General features: G+C 45.4%; 1 protein-coding gene across 2 annotated transcripts in view; it reads right to left on the bottom strand.

Moving 5' to 3' along the window:
* Positions 1 to 6,695: 6,695 nt before the first annotated feature.
* Positions 6,696 to 16,582, bottom strand: part of LOC144132323 (uncharacterized) — a 229,274-nt gene continuing 219,387 nt past the window's right edge. The window contains exon 5 of one of the 2 annotated variants that reach the window (XM_077664640.1): positions 6,696 to 16,392. In XM_077664640.1, coding sequence (XP_077520766.1) covers positions 16,386 to 16,392 — 7 coding nt within the window. In that variant the 3' untranslated portion in view covers positions 6,696 to 16,385. The remainder of the gene's footprint in view (positions 16,393 to 16,582) is intronic. The other variant, XM_077664643.1, reaches the window with a different exon arrangement.

The raw sequence follows: 16,582 nt of genomic DNA, 5'->3' as shown, positions 1-16,582 counted from the left end.
AGACGTCGACGATTGGCTGGCCTCCTATGAGCGCATCAGCACTTACAATCGGTGGGACGATTCCGTGAAACTTAGCAACATCCTCTTCTACCTAACGGACGTTGCCAACCTATGGTTTCGCAACCATGAGGCCGATCTTCCCACCTGGTCGTCCTTTAAAACGAGCTTCGCCGACGTTTTCGGCCGCCCCGCCGTCCGGAAGCTTCGCGCCGAGCAACGTCTTCGTGCTCGATCTCAGCTCCCTTCCGAGACGTTCACAAGCTACATCGAGGACATCGTTGACCTGTGCAAGCGTGTCAACCCCTCCATGTCCGAAGGGGATAAAGTCAACCACATACTTAAAGGCATAGCCGATGACGCTTTCCAGATGCTGCTGGCGAAGAACCCCACCTCCGTCGCTACCGTCATCCAGCTGTGCCAAAGCTTCGATAAACTTCGCAAGCAACGCGCATCTACGCGGCAGTCCGGCTTGGCCCTTGGTGGCTCGTCTGCTGAGCAGTCCATGTTCATGCAGCAGGTTAAAGACTTCATCCGCAAAGAGATCGCTCGCCAGCTTTCTCTGCTGCATCACATTCCCGATCCCGTCTGCCCTCCGCACGACCTAACGCCATCTCTCACGCCCACTATCCGTCGTGCTATTCAGGAGCAGGTCGCTGCAGTTCTGCCATCCAGTCCCCCACCTCCTCCTGTGGCAGCGCCGCTCACCTATGCTGAAGCAGTCACCGGTACACGGCGCTCGCCCACCTCTGCCGCCTACCCTAGCAGCCCGGCCTTTTATGCTCCACCGCCGTCTATACCCCCGCCGCAGGTCCCGGTTCGTCGACCCCGCCGAAACCCTACGAACCCCTGGCGTACCGAGGACAATCGACCGATATGCTATTCCTGCGGTCTTCCGGGCCATGTCGCACGCTTTTGCCGTCAGCGATCTCCTCGTTCTGGCGATTTCATGCGCAATTTCCGCTACGATTCCGGGCCGCCCTTGCCTAATGTCTCTTCTGCCTCCTCTACACATCGCTCCCAGTACCCTACTCGCCGCTCGCCTTCCCCTCGTCGACGTTCCATTTCTCCGATGCTCCGCCGCCCGGACCCTCTCCCAGAGGAAAACTGACTGCCACAGTTCAGGAGGCAAGAACTGCGTATTTTGCCAACTTTTTAAGTCCTCCGTGTTCTCCTGCTAACGTGATTGAGGTGTCTGTTGAAGGCGTCCCCGTTCTCGCGCTCGTCGACACGGGAGCTGCAGTGTCAGTAATTAGTGATGCTCTTCGCCGCAAACTCAGATAACAACGGGGTTTTCTCCTTTCTTCCTCTTATATGGCCGGGCGCCTACATCCACCATGGACACCATCCTTCCTTATCACCCTGACCCTTCCGAGACCACCTTACTCTCCGAAGCTCACCTGTATGCCGAAGAATGCCGGCAACTTGCCCGCTCTTTCACCACACAGCAACAATGGGATCAGAAGCACCGTCGGGATTCCCCGGACCCTCCAGCGTCATACCCATCTGGCGCCCTCGTTTGGCTCTGGGTGCCTTCCTCCACTCCCGGCCTCGCCACGAAACTACTGTCTCGCTTTCACGGACCTTACCGGGTTGTCCACCAAACTTCTCCGGTGACTTATATCGTTGAGCCGCTCGTTCCCTCTTCGGACCACCGTCGCCGGGGGCGCGAAACTGTGCACGTTGAGCGCTTCAAGCCTTACTATGACCCACCCATCCTCTCCTCTCCGTAAGTCGCCAGGATGGCTCCTTTTTCGGAGGGAGAGTAATTGTAATGGGACCGACAGGCGCAGCGCAGCGAAGAAGCGGACGAGTTCAAGCGGGACAACGAAGAAGCAGACGAAGTGCAGCTGGGTTTTTCGAACGACGCCTGTGAGTGTGCCCCTCGTGTCGCCGATCAACCAAGACCAACCGACCTGTGCTTCAAATAAACGCCTTGACAATATATACTTACAAAATCAACAATGCAGATGTCAAGCGGGTTGACAGCTTCAAATATCTGGGCGTTATGATTGACTCCAAATTAACGTGGAATGCACAAGTTTATTATTATTATTATTATTTATTTCGAAGATACTGCCAGACTTATTTGGGGCCTTAGGGAGGAGTGGGAAATAAGATAGAAACAAACATAACACAGCATAAAAAGCACTGCAAAACATTTTTAGCACAGTTTTCGCATAAAAAAGTAAAAAAAATGTAGGCACATGAATGCTAATTGTAGACCATCGCTGTGGTAGGGAAAATCACAACAAATAAATAAAACAGGTTATACTTCATCTGTATCCAATAAAAGATTTACATACCTATGTTTTTCTTTAGCGCGCTGCAGACTGACTCGGCCGATCGACTTTCCACTGTGTTTGGAGACAGCAAGTTCCAATCTCGGACCGTTCGTTGTTTTGGGGTCCCTAAAACAGCTGTGGTTATTGAAGCATCGCATGAGGCACTGCACTAGTGGGGCAAAACTTGCAGCATTCACGACACTCGTTAGGGCAATGGTTGATTACACTGGCACTGTTTGGGACCCTCATACTAAGAAAAACATCAAACACATTGAAGGGGTGCAAAAGAAAGCATTTAGATTCATTTACAGCGCTTACCATAGAAGTATCTGTTTCAGACCTGAGAACACGAGCTGGGCTCCTGTCGCTAAAAATGCGCCGCAAACTACACTGCCTACAAATGATGTACAATATTGTGAACAACCATGTCAAAATCAATTTTCATACTTACATGCATTTCAACGAATCCAGGAAAACGAGAGGTAAGCACAGCAAGACAGTTGTAATGCCACCGGTTAAAACTAACATCTAACGTTCATTCTTTCCTCGAACCATAGCCGAATGGAACGCCTTACCCTACGAGGTTGCTGACATGCCCTCTGTTGAATTTTTTGCAACGGCCATGTCACCTTATCTATGATGCAGCAACTATTTCTTTACATCGCTCCTTGCTTTGCCATCCGCCTTTTGAAGTGTATTCCTTTTCTTTTTTTCTATTTGTTGATTCTGCGCATTCCCTCGTTGCTGATTGTCAATCACGCGTTTTATTTCCTTGCCGCTGTTGAACTCAACTTGGAAATTGTTCAAGAACAAGGTATCCACTCCTGCTTTGACTGCCAAGAGGCAGTTGGCAGTATTTGATAAATAAATCTTTTGAACATAGCATTACATTTTTTTGTTGCTGAATTGTGCTACCTGTACCATTTTTGTTTTCCCCCCTAAAATAATGCCCATTTCAGGGCACTGTAGGTATCTGAATAAATAAATAAACTGCTGCAGTTTTAAATCCTATGTTCATATGGAAGCTCATTGTACATGTAAAGTCATGGACCAAAGTTTGCACAACGCGGATTCGCTGAATTTTTTTTTTTGTGTGTGTTGACTCCTCATTGGTCAGTAAGCTATTTTTCCAGAAGATGGAGCATGCATGTGCCCTCATGTGCCACTGCTTTTCATTGTATTTCTATCCCCAACTGCACTAAATGAACTTTTTCACAGTCTCGGATCTAGCAATATTTTGCCCATGAGTGTACATTCTTAGCCAATATGCCCCTTTCCCTACAGGTGGCAGCAGCGCATTTCTGGCGCAAGCACATCATGGTATATTATGTGTAGTTGCGCAGTGATGCACGATATATCTGTTGAATCACAGCATGCGTAATGATGAATGATTTGTCATAGACCATTCTGAACGACATCATAGCTTGATGTATGACATCATAGCTTAACGATGTATGATGTCATAGATTAACGATGTATGATATTGTAGATTAACGATCTATGATGTCATAGATTTATGATCTATGATATCAGAGATTAATGATGTACAATATCGTAGCCTAATGATGTATGATAAATCATAGCTTTATGATACGAGAAAAGTCATAGGATATGTCGTAACATTTTTTCAGCAGGGTATCACCGCTCCTATTCACTGTAGTCTTGCTAGAGTTCCCACCACGACTAAAACAGATACCAAACCTATATCACAGCATGTACGCAGACGATATTACGCTATGGATAAGGAAAGGCAGCGACGCGGAAGTAGAAGCCTCACAAGCAGGTGCCAACATAGTAACCGAAGTTGCTAAAAAAATCCGGACTGGCCTGCTCTCCTTCTAAGTCCGAGCTACTCATCGTCCCCCCATGAGCAGAGAAAGTAATCAAAACAAAATAAAACTGAGGTTAGACAATCTTGACCTACAATGGTCCAAGAAGTCAGGATCTTGTAAATGCGACTGCAAAGCAATAGGCAAAACTCTACCTTCATCAGAAATATTGTCACGGCGTTAAACAGCCGAGAATCACGTTGGAGTTGAGCGGCCAAGAGTGAGCAGCGGTGTAGCCCTGGACGAGCGCTTCTTCTTCCTCTTCTTGATGGCGCGTTCATCTGCACGAGCGCTGGCGTCATTAGCCCCCTCCTCCAAAAGCAACGACCTGATGCTGAAAAGAAAGCAGGAGGTCCCAAGAAGAGTTAGGGTGTTCTCGCATAGTAGGGCTTCAGGCGAACCACGTGGATCGGTGTCGGTAGCGGCACTTCGGGTCGGTGGCGGCATCGAGATTGTTGAGTCCCATGAGGGACGACTTCATAACTCAGGTCCAAGATGTCACACAATTCGGTGCTAAGGTGCGCCGTGCTCATTGTGCTCATTTGATGCAGGCTGTCACCAGGCCACAGCTGCAGTTTTATAACATTATAGCCAGCTGGCCCAGGTCATTGCACGACAGCCAAATCTTCGACAACTACCCTGTGCTGGTGTTGTATGAGGAGCGGTGGGTGCCAGGAGTGCTGCTGGGCGATGCCGGATACGCCTGCCAGCCATTTCTGATGACACCTCTGGCAGAGCCTGGCCCAGCTACCTCGAGGAAGCCAAGTCGACAAGAAGGCGTTGATACCACACAACAAGAACTTTGCAAACATCACTGCTGGCTTGCCTATTAAGCAACTAATGCACTGTTGAACACAAATCCATATGCAAGTGCATTTTCGCGATTTTGGTGTCATGTGATATGGCAATGTTTTTATTAGCGGCAGCCGCAACATGTCCAAGACTCCTCCATTCAGCAAGGTAAATTTACATTCATCAAATAGACTCATGGCTCAAATTAGGACGTTGCTAAACAGTGTACAGTGTTGTGCAAAGCCTGGGCATTCATCCATGAGTGCAATGCTGCAACATTGCTGCCCTCCATCTCCACGGTCTGCAACCTCCCAAGGTTGTACATGTGCAAAAGAAAATGCAGCAATTCCCTCAGCACCTACACAATGCATATATTGTTGTGTCTGATGGCAAAAGAGTGTCCCGAATTTTTACAGGGCACTGTGAAAATTATTTTCCTAACATAGTGACACCCTACCTGTACTGTTAAAGACGCCATAAAAGCTTGCATGCATTGCCACTCATGAAGGTGAAGTTGTAATATTGCCTTACATATGCAGGTACAACAAGGCAGAAATAAAAACGAGGAACAATGTGGAGCGGGCCTTTGGATGTGGAAGTGGCGCCTCCCTTGTCTAGACATGGGGCTACAACACAAGCCTGAGAAAGCAGCCCTGAGATCATCACAGCGTGCGCAGCATTGCAAAAACATGGCATGCCTGCTGCGAGATTCCCAGCTTCCACAAAGCCCTTGTGTCGTTCCTTTGTGCAGCTCCACCACTACAAACAGTGTTGCTCGCCCACCGAACTTTAGCTTTCCTACTGCCAAAGCATGCCTTTGCCTACACATTGCACACTGTGTGCTCCTCTTTTCTTTTCAAACCAATTAAGGGGCAAACCTGAAATGCTAATTATTTGAGGCTGTTCATTTATGAACTAAGGGATTGTGCACTGGTGTCTTGGTTGAAGACAGTCTTTTTCATTTAACACATGTGTTAGTTTTTTTTGCACAAGGTGCTTGTTTATTTGTGACAAGTGCACACGTGAGCAGGTTGTTCGCGTTTGCCTGTGTTATTGAAAGTGATTGCATTTTTTCTTTTGGAATCTGTTTTTCTACCTCAATTAATGAAATGCACTCTCAAATACTCAAATACTCACATTTCAGTGCTGGATGTTGTCTCAATATGTTAGAAATGTGTAGCTATATCGGACTCTGAAGACGACGGGCAGCGAAAAAATTCCAAGGACCATCATTTCTACCCAGCACCTCGAACTGACTTTCCTTCTTCTACTCTTTCAAGTCAGTGGTAAGATTTAAATTAACTGGACTTTAAAGGGTAACACTTTAAAGGGTTGCAAAGGGTGATTATTCGAAACTGTTATTGGTTCCACTGTCATTAAAATGCATAATTCATATCTTCTTGTCATTCAGCTTTCATGCGTGGTCTTCTACACTTCCAGTTCCATGATAAGAAATGCACTCATTTCCACACACTAGTGCAGTTACTTATGAAGCATGACCAGAACTTACAATTTTCGACCTTTTCATTTTCAGATCGCACTGCCTTGGCCAAACCAATGTTGACAGCTCCAGAAACAACAGGTAGAAAGGGTAAAATTGTTATTAGAGGTTGAGAGCTAATCATGTCTTGGTTATTTCTAGCACACAGGATCATGGGGAGGACATGGCAGATCCTTTGATTCAACAACCAGGTATAACCTTTTGAATATTTAACCGCTGTTGTCATAGGCTTATTAAAGGGGTAAGCCTTGAAAGGTGCAGTAACATGCACAAGTTTTGCATGGAGTGCTGCAAAATTCATGTCACTCGAGGTAATTTGGTCTTGATTTTTTCTAACAGCATATTTTATTTATTTATTTCCTCAAGGGTCCAAAAAGGACATTACATGAGGGGTGGGCAAACAAAAGGGTTTTAAATGGATGAATACAGATGGTCTTCGATATAACGCACGAAACTAAAAGACAGTGCACAGTAGCTCCAGCTATTCCAGAACGAGGTATCGTCGCTGTGAATATTTAGCCACACTTTTTTTGGTAATTGTTGAAGTTGAGTGCAAACATTGTCACATAGCAAGACATTTTAAGTGCATATAAGCCATGCAATCGCTGGCTGCAATTGCATGGCAGGGAAGGCACATGTGTGCAGCCATTCTGGTACACTGTTATGGAAAGTTGACATCGCTATGCAACATGGCCTCACGGACACACATGCACAGATGTCGCAACAGCATGGAACCGAGGCACAAAAATAAATGTCGAACCAGCTTTGGTTAATGAAATAGGATTTAAGCTTCAGTGCACTTCTGAACAGGAAAGCCCCAAAAAGCCAAGACTGACTAGAAAGATAAAGCACTTCGGCAGCAGAGAAGCCCTTCTGAACCACATCAACAAGTTTCCGTTCCAGGACCTATTCAATACCTGGTGGGTAATCTGAGTAGTGCATTCCATTGAGCTGCATTACTTCTAAACTAAATTGACTAGTTGCGTGGGTTCGCAGAAAGCAGTGTATATCCAGTACTCATTCAATATTCAAATAACCTGTGATGCAATGCAGTTTTAAACCGAGCATAAAAGCACTCTATGCAAGAGAACTAACTTAGTAATGAATTATTTAATGTTTTCAGTTTTACATATTGAGCAATTATAGATACAGCATACCATGCAGGTACCCTGCTAGAGGCAACAATACGTGCTACAAGGGTGAAGATGCAAGAGCCGGCCATCCAAAACAATGATGAGACTCCATCTCAGCAGTCTTCACATTCACCAGAAAAGGTAGAACACAACATGAAAGATTAGACTTGTATCTGGTGCATTTAAAAAGAATTATATGAGCGAAAGTTCATGTTTCTTGTCACAAAGCTCCACAACCTAACAATAATAACAAAATTGTCAACACTACGGTTGTGAAAACAATTTACCCATCAATTCACCAGCAATTAAAACTTGATGTTACTAAATACATTTCCTTTTCTAAAGCAAGATCGACGCGTCACAGATTCTAATACACTTAACGAGTACCCTTTCCATATTGACTGCTTCAAATACTCATTTTTTCTGTTTGCCACTCGTGAATGGAACAGTCTAAACCCTTCAATAACTAGCAGCTCATCGTTAGGAAAGTTCAGCGCTGCTATCGAGAGCTCGGTACTTAATTAGCAAATATTTTTGTGTGTGTGTTTTCTGTGTTGCTAATATTGCTTCCTATTCTGTGTGCCTTTTTAATGTTAACTTTGTTCAGGTATACACTGACTAACAGTAATGTTTTCGGAACTATTGCGATTTAATTTCTGTCATGACGCCTATTGTGAGATTAATTTGCTTTGTTTCGATATGGTTATGATACAGTTCATTGTATTGTTATTCTGCGTTGTTGTATTTTTGGTTGTATTTCCATAGTTAATTCCAGTGCCTTTGTTATTACTATTAGTAATAGTGCCCTTACTATTAGTTGTCTATTTTATGATCTTCACCAAAATGATGTATTTTTTGAACTGTTATTACTAACCCTATTTTGCCCTCCTGCAACAATCCCAAATGGGATTAGCAGTATGTATAAATAATAAAAAAATGTCTTCACTTTGTTACCTTAGGATATGCTTTTTATGTTTGCATGTTTAGGTTAGCTGCCTCATTCTAAAAGACTGACTGCAAAATAATTGTTAGCCTCCATGACAGGAAAATTTGTAGAACCGTCATAAAAACATTCGACATAAAAACATTTGTCACATAACATCGAACAGTCTTCCGAAACCTTCAGGTTGCACCTGTCTCTTGGCAAGTCATGCCTTTCACACAACATAGAAGCAACTTCGATAATTAAGTTGGAAGCAGGCACAGTTTTTACGTCCCTTTGTCATTTTTTTCCACAATTAAAATGGACCGTTTCTTTTCTAGTCACAGAAGGAGGTTTATTCACAAGTTTTTTTTTTTGTTCAGGTGGCCGCAAAAGCAGCTGGTGCCAGGAATACTCCAGACTAAGTGGCTGGATTCGAGGTAACGTTGGACAGGCCCCCTTGCTATCTCAACCTGGGCAGTATGATTGTAGCTAGCCAAGAAAATTAGCACAATGTGCTACAGCAGCTGAAAATTACAGTTCCCGCATCCGTAGATATCGAAGCAGCAACAAAAGAACAAAGATAGTGTAATGCATGGTTTCTCCATAATAAGGGTAGAAAAACTGCTTCCATATTCAGGGAAGTCTGCCGTTCAAAACAGCAGAACTGCTAATCATTAGCGGACAGGATATTTAATGCTAAGCCAATTTTCAGCCCTGCCATCCAGTATGGCATAGAGTGTGAAGCACTTGCGAAGTTCTGTGCCTTTACTGCATTTATAGCTGAGCATGTGAATGGAAGGCTAGACAACTGTGGCTTTATGATACCTTTTGAACACCCCTATCTTGGGTTAGAGTCCAGATGGGGTTTTTTGTTGCGATTGCCATTCTCTGGTACTGCTTGAAGTGAAATGCCTCTACTCACTCTGAGACGTCCATCCAAATCAGTTAGTTACAGCAAGAAAAACAAAGGCAGACTTCTGCTTAGATGCCACAGGTACCATTATCAAGTTCAAGCACAGCTCCATCTTAATATAATAGGCAGTACTATGTGTTACCTATAGACGCTTTACAGCGCGGGAGCATGGGCGTCGCCATATTTGGTCATGTGACTATTTCGCCATCGCCAGCCTTCAGGCCTTCTCGTTGCGACGGCTGCCGGCGCGCTGTGTCCCGGCTGCATGACGCTTCTTTGGCTCTTGCTGTGGATAACGAGCTGTCGGAGGGCACAAAAACTTAGCATAGAACGTGTTGGTACTGGAAAATGTGTCGTTTAACCACCTCATTTACTCGTCTCCTTCGGGCTGCCCGCATCCACTCGAATATGTCAACAAACCGCGGGGTCAGCTACCTGCGCGTTCATATTAATTCAGTCAATTCACTGTATAACGCTATTTGTGGACCGCACAACTTGTCGAACTGCTGACTGAAAGCGGGACAATTCCTGAAAGCTTGCTTTTTAGAGGTCGATATTTCTGCCGAATGGAGGAATATGCATTTAAAGCTATTAACAACGTTCACTGCTCAGCACTATGCACATGACTTACAACCGAACGTGCGCGTGCGTATGATCGCCCAGGTAATTGCTTTGTCCTCCGTTAACATTCCGGCTCCCAAAAGAAGAATATGCATGTTTTTCAAGGGTCCCTTCAGAAGCTTGGTGAAGTTCGACTGTGCTCTCTTGCCAAGTAAAACTGAAAACTGCTTCAGAGTTCAGCACCCGCAGATGTAGACAGCCAGAGTAAGCGGAAATATACGTGTCTTGATAAATTTCACCGCTGTCCTGTGCATTAGCGCATTTCGATAGAGCTTTGCATTGGCCGAGAGAATTGCATGTCGAAGCGTCTCCTCTGAGGACTTTTGCAAAAGCTCCGTTGCCACGCTTCCACCGTCCTAGCGCCAGTACGCACGATAGTTTAGTGAGCACTGCGCCGACGCCCAGGAAGCATGCACTTATTGAAAAGGTCTAAAATAGCACCGTTTATGTAAGAGAGAAACCCTTTTATGGAAAACAAAATTTAGCCGGCGTTTGAAAATCACTGGCATGGTACTCTGCATGGGGAAGGGGAATTCGGGAGATAATTAGACGGAAGGAGAGCGGTGCGGGAAAGGTAAACTAAAATAAATAACAGAGAGAAAATAAAATGCAGCCATTGAATGCGTATTAAGGTGCATCTGCGAATGATAATGTAACATATTCGATGTAGTGGATCAGTGTTTGCCGAAGATGAGAAAGGTTACAAGGCAGGTATACACTCATTCTGGCATACCCGCAGCTACTGCTGGCTCTGAAATAAACTGGCGCGTGGCGTTTGTGATAGTATGTTTACTTGTTTTTTTTTCGTGGAACAACACATGAGCGTTGTTTTCCCTGAAAGTGTCATAAGTCGCAAGAATGCTCCTCGAAAGACGGCGGCAATTGAGTCGCAAAGTTTCTCGTATGTAACAAGTCCGCCTATTTTGCTGACACTAGACGAAAGGGACATTAGCTCTAACTTAGAAGGACTTGGTTGTAGGCCGGTTGGTAATACACCACCCTGTGTTGTCGCCTGCCTCAGTCCCGTCCTGTTTTGCGGTTTTGCTTCTCACCACATAGGCTATAGATATTAATTCGACAATATGTATGACATCCGTGTCACAACCGGATTGCTTAGGGCCCTGTCACACTAGCCCGACACACCGCCGACGCCGACCCGACAAAGACACCAAAGATCGGCCAACCCGGTCGGCCGACCTTGTCTGTGGCAGACCGAGCTGTCACACTAGGCCGACTACGACACCAATGCCGCCGACGACCGGATGTCTTCGTAGTGTGACAAGCTTTGACGACCGCGACGCCGACAAAACCAGTCTGCCGACCGTGTCGTCGCGAGATCGGTCGCCGAGCAAAAACATTGCCGAAACAAGGCCCTGCTTCCATATCCAGCCTGCGGAGAATAAATTTTGGATACATTTCGGCGCTCACAAAACGTTCAAATTATGACAGCCGAATTCACATCGTGTCCACATTGCTTTAACCCTTCTTTGGTCAGGTTTTTAAGCGTGCGCTGGTCGTTTCAATCGGCACCTTGCACGAGAATGACTGCAGCAACATTTTCTTTGGAAGTGGAGACGGAGCTGATCTCTTTAATCGAAGAGCGTCGCCTGATATGGGACATTAAACATCCCCATTACCACCACCGCGACTTTAAAGAAGTAGCATACGCGGAGGTATGCGAGGCACTGGGAGGCCAATGCACCGGTACGTACGGAAACATACCACGTTGCGCGGAGTATCGGAGACTATATCTGATGCTGTGGTGTCTCCTCTTTTTTTTAGCACTGCTTATGGTTAGTGTGGCGTCGTGACTTCCCGACCGTCGATTGCATTAACTATGTGGCTTGGCGTCCGCACGAGAAGTCAAACAGCAGCCACCAACTTTATTTGACTGCCACGCTGTACCCATGCTCCCTTTTCTGACGTTACTTTTCAGTTGCCCAAGTGCGCGTGCGGTTCACAAACTTGCGAACACAATTTATGCGCGAGAGGCGCAAGATCAAGGCCCGCTCCGGCGCAAGCCCGGACGAGATATACCAGCCAAAGTGGGCTCATTACAAAAGCCTGATGTTCTTGGATAGCTCCTGCTCTTAGCAGCCAAGTTTTTCAACACTCCACACGCAGGAAGAAGAGGAGGTATGTTGTGTTTATTCCTTGATAGCTGGCGAGTATGCAGGGGCATTTCTAAATTTGTTGTATTGAAGCTGCATTTTGAGTACAACATCTGTTTTTTGAGCATCCAGGATAAAGTGTTATGTCACTGAATCTTGAAATAATGTTCAAAACTCATTCTGATAAAGCATGTTACAGGATGAAAACTGGCATGCTTTTTGAAATCAACAGTGCATCACATCTTCAATCAAGCTGGCCTGAAGCAAATCGTTGTGGCCTACACAGACAACAGAAATTTGCTGCAGGCCATATTACATTATGTCTACACTGGTGTACAGTTGTGCCCCATCAATACAATATTCTTTAACATGCGCGGCTCAAGTTATGAGCATTTTCTTAAAAACCCAAATTTTTGCATTCATTTTAACCTTGTTAATGGAAACTCATTGCCCAGACGGTAGACAGGGTGAAAATGCGCACAGCCTCTTGGGAATCGTCACATTAAAATTAATAGCACTGAGAACACAATATCGACTTCCCCTGCCAAGTATTTCCATTCTTGTGTTTGATTGCTGAACACCACCACAAAGGAGTAAAAAAGCTAGCATGATGGCTGTTCTGTGGTTTAGTGGTTTCCAGTGTCATAGTGCCTGGCCGGAAGGCCCCATCATTTGCGGTGTTGCATGAGTTATTGTCCTCTGTGCTGCTTTGTTACATCAAAGCATCTTAAGCAGTAGCATGTGCACTCAAGAGACATACCGCGACAAATCAAGGACAAGGTGAAAATCGCTCCGCTGCCCAGAAACATGCACCCTGCCTTTCACAAAGGCAGATGTAAAGACTGAACAGATGCATTACAAACTAGGTATATAGGTTGGCAGGACGTCCTGTATACAGACGCTGCAGTATACGAGATCAAAGCGGCACACGAGCCTGTGGAGGAAGACTGAACCCTGGTGGCATGCTGCACAGTTTGTGGCGTTGAGACCGCAGAAGCAGAGGAAGTGGCCATAGCCTTGGCCATGAGCTAAGGGGTTTAGGGTGGTCATCAGTGAAATTGCCGGTTGACCCCTGGAACCTCCCAAGTCACCGAAACTATAAACAGCAGAGAGGATATGCGCTCGTACCAGGAAATCGCACTATACTACAGACTTAATCGACAAATTCATCTGCCAGTGGACAGAAAGCTCAATAAGAAAGAGGAGGTTGTGTGGAGAAAATTACAGGCGTGGTTTTTTCCCAACCCAGTACTATACAGCAAGTGGCACCCGGAAGTCTTCAGATCACAGTGCAAATTTTGCGAAAAGGCAGCAACATTGGTCCACATAGTGTGGACGTGTCTGGCTAAGTACGAGAGTTCGTGCACTCTGGAACCCTTGGGAGGCTTTGCTCTGTAGCCCAGACCCTAACTTGCAGCAGGACATCATTGGTCAAGTCTTTGCTGCTGCTGTGTCCCAAGGGATTCCGGCCGACGGCTAGGGGCGATGGACTTCTCTTGGCGTTCAGTGGCTAGTGTTCCATTCAAGTTGTTTCTCTCTCTCTTAATGGCAACATACAAAATGAAAATATGGCTAAAAAAGTTTATATTTTGTTCTCATGGCTGCCCACAATTAATGCGACGAGATTACATGAACCCCTGTAGGCTCTATTTTCACAGATGGCTTCCTTTATGGATCGCTTGGCTTGGGAACTAAGGTGTACATGTTAATGAAGCACGACTGCATTGCCTGATGTCAGCACTACCTATGTGTCAAAACTGTCGGAAATTTATGGAAAGTTTGCAATACGTTAAGTTGAACAGAACAAAAATGTGCCTTTTAGCATTATTTTTTAAAAAAAGCATCAGAACAGGCATTGCTCAGTATGAAAAAAAAAGAGCTTGAATATTCAACATACGGGTGTTTCTCTACGGCATTACATCCTCAACGAATGTGACCACTTGCACTATGACATTTTCACATGTGTCCAGTGACACTGCAGTAATCATGCCGTGTAGCTATTAAAAGCCTTTGCACTGTGTTTTGCCTTTCTGCGCTTGAGTAACGTTAGCACAAGGTACATCTTTGTTTATTGCAATTATGGTGTACCAGTCATACACACATTCCTTAAGATGTACTGATAAGGGTTCCACAGTCTGTAACAGCAATGGGACACTCCATTAAAAACTACAAAGAGAACATTGTGTAAGGAGAACAGCAGATGCTTTTTATATAATCAAGATTGAACAACTACAGTGCACCTCAAAAACAAGATTACAGCAGAACAAAAGAAACACAGCAAATATGGATATAACAGTGCATAAAGAAACTTACACCCAAAAATAAATGCACAAACAAGAATAGTGAAGGAAACAACAGTTTAACAAAGCATAACCAGTCAATACTCAAGAACTCTATGAACTGTAAAAAAGGGTATTGAAATAAAGACATGAACGTATGAGGTGCAACCGAATCTCTTGCTGTATTGCAAAAAATTAATTCATAAATGATTGTTTCAACGCCCGTACCTAACAACAGACTGTGTCTTGCGTTATACTGTAGCTCACTTCAGAAACAAAAGCCGTACTCTGGGTGCATTAAAATAGGTGGCAGAGAGCCAGGTTACTCATAGTAAGAGCTTTTGTCACAAAGGATTACAAATGGATACAAAAGACATTGATGTCTATCAATTATCAACTCATTGTTCCATAGATGGCATTAATGTTCAACCTTTTTTCTTTACATCATACAGTTTTTCCATGACTACATCCACAGTATTCATCTCAATATCTTTATCAGTGGCAAATGGCTGCTGAGCCCAATGATGAAGGATCAAGTTCTGGCCACGGCTGCTGCATTTCGGGGAAAGCAGCACATAAAAATGGCACTGTTACTGGGTTATTCCAGTGCAGAAGAGCTCGGGTGGTCAAAATTAATTAGTAACCCTGCAATAGACCATTTCGCATACTCGATTTGTGTCACGAATTTCCCCGGAGAACACTCGGACCGAAAGAATGGACTAGGCGACAGGTGTACCCACACAGACGCACATTTAATACACCCTACGTGGCATGCACACTAGCACACAAAACTAATTAACAAACTATAAACAGACTATAAACACAAACTATATAAACAGACTATAAATACACACGACCCGGAAACACTGCTACCAGCGTCTACTACTAGCACTCTACTGTCAACGGTCGGCGTTCGTGCTCACTGTTGGTTCTGTCCGGATGCGGCGTTGCATGGGTCCAATAGCCAGCTTCTAGATGGCGTTCGACGTGCTGAGGCTGGCGTCGCTGGCTGTGTCGTATAAGGTCCCGGTCCAAGCGTCCTTGGAGGTGATGCCAGTGTTGTTGGCGTCGGGGGCACCACCCGAATGGGTGGCAACAGCGCTGGAGGCACACTTGGCCGTAGCAGGTGGTAGCGTCCTCAGTTAACTCCCCAGAACGGGCTCAGGAACAGCAGGAAGTCCACGATGCGTTGCCGTAGAACGCGAGCTCACCGGAGCAGTAGCCTGCGTCGCACTATTCAAGCCAAAGCATCCCTGACCCGCCGGAGCCTCCGCTTCTCTGTTCTTCCCCCTTGTGCCTCGCTCTCCGTCGTCCTTTTATAGCCTTGGCGTTAGTCCATGTAAGCCTTGTCGTCTTCTCCTTCTTCTCTTCTCCACCAATCATCTCTCTCCACCTTACAGAATGCTTCTTCTTCATCTTCTATAGTCTTCGGTTAATTCACGTTATCCTTATTGCCAACCTCTTGCCTCCATAATTTTATTTTAAACTCCCTATGATATGTGACAATGTGCAACTTTGAGCATTGGGGATTACTGTATGGGATAAATTAGTCATTAAATCCTAGTACTGCCACGATGGCTCAGTGGTTAGGGTGCCCGACTGCTGAACCCAAGGATACGGGCTGAATCCCAGCCGCCATGGCCGCTTTTCGATGGAGGCGAAAAGCAAGGCACCTGTTTACTACAGTGACAGTGACAGTGTACGTTAAAAAACCCAAGGTCATAGAAATTTCCGAAGCCCTTCACTGTAGCGTCCCTGAGTCGCCTTGGGAATTTTAATACTAGCATAACTATGTTTCAATTATGGCCCCATACCTTAAATAAGATACAGTTTAGCCTGTGTAGTTTTGACAAGATTTTGTGTCCTTTTGTTTTAGGAGACTGAACGGCAGTGCGAGCTCTGGAACAACGAATCCGCAGATCCCGAAATGGATTTTCCTTGTTCGCCACAAAATTGTGCAGAGCCAAGTCAGCCAGCACAACAGAGTGGAGCTGGGACTTCAAGGCCTTGAAAAAAGAGAAGGCGAAATTATGAAGAAATAGAACAAAGGAAAGTTCTGCTGACAACAGCGGTGGAAACTCTACAGAGGAGTCAGCAACGCCTGACAGCCAATGACGAATGCGACTCATTTGGCAGCATGATGGCGCATGCTGTCCGCCAAATACCGCCAGGGCCAGACCGTCAGTTGGCCATGCT

This window comes from Amblyomma americanum, chromosome 5 (assembly GCF_052857255.1).
Source record: "Amblyomma americanum isolate KBUSLIRL-KWMA chromosome 5, ASM5285725v1, whole genome shotgun sequence".
Taxonomy (NCBI): Eukaryota; Metazoa; Arthropoda; class Arachnida; order Ixodida; family Ixodidae; genus Amblyomma; species Amblyomma americanum.
This window is presented reverse-complemented; position numbering and strand designations above follow the sequence as displayed.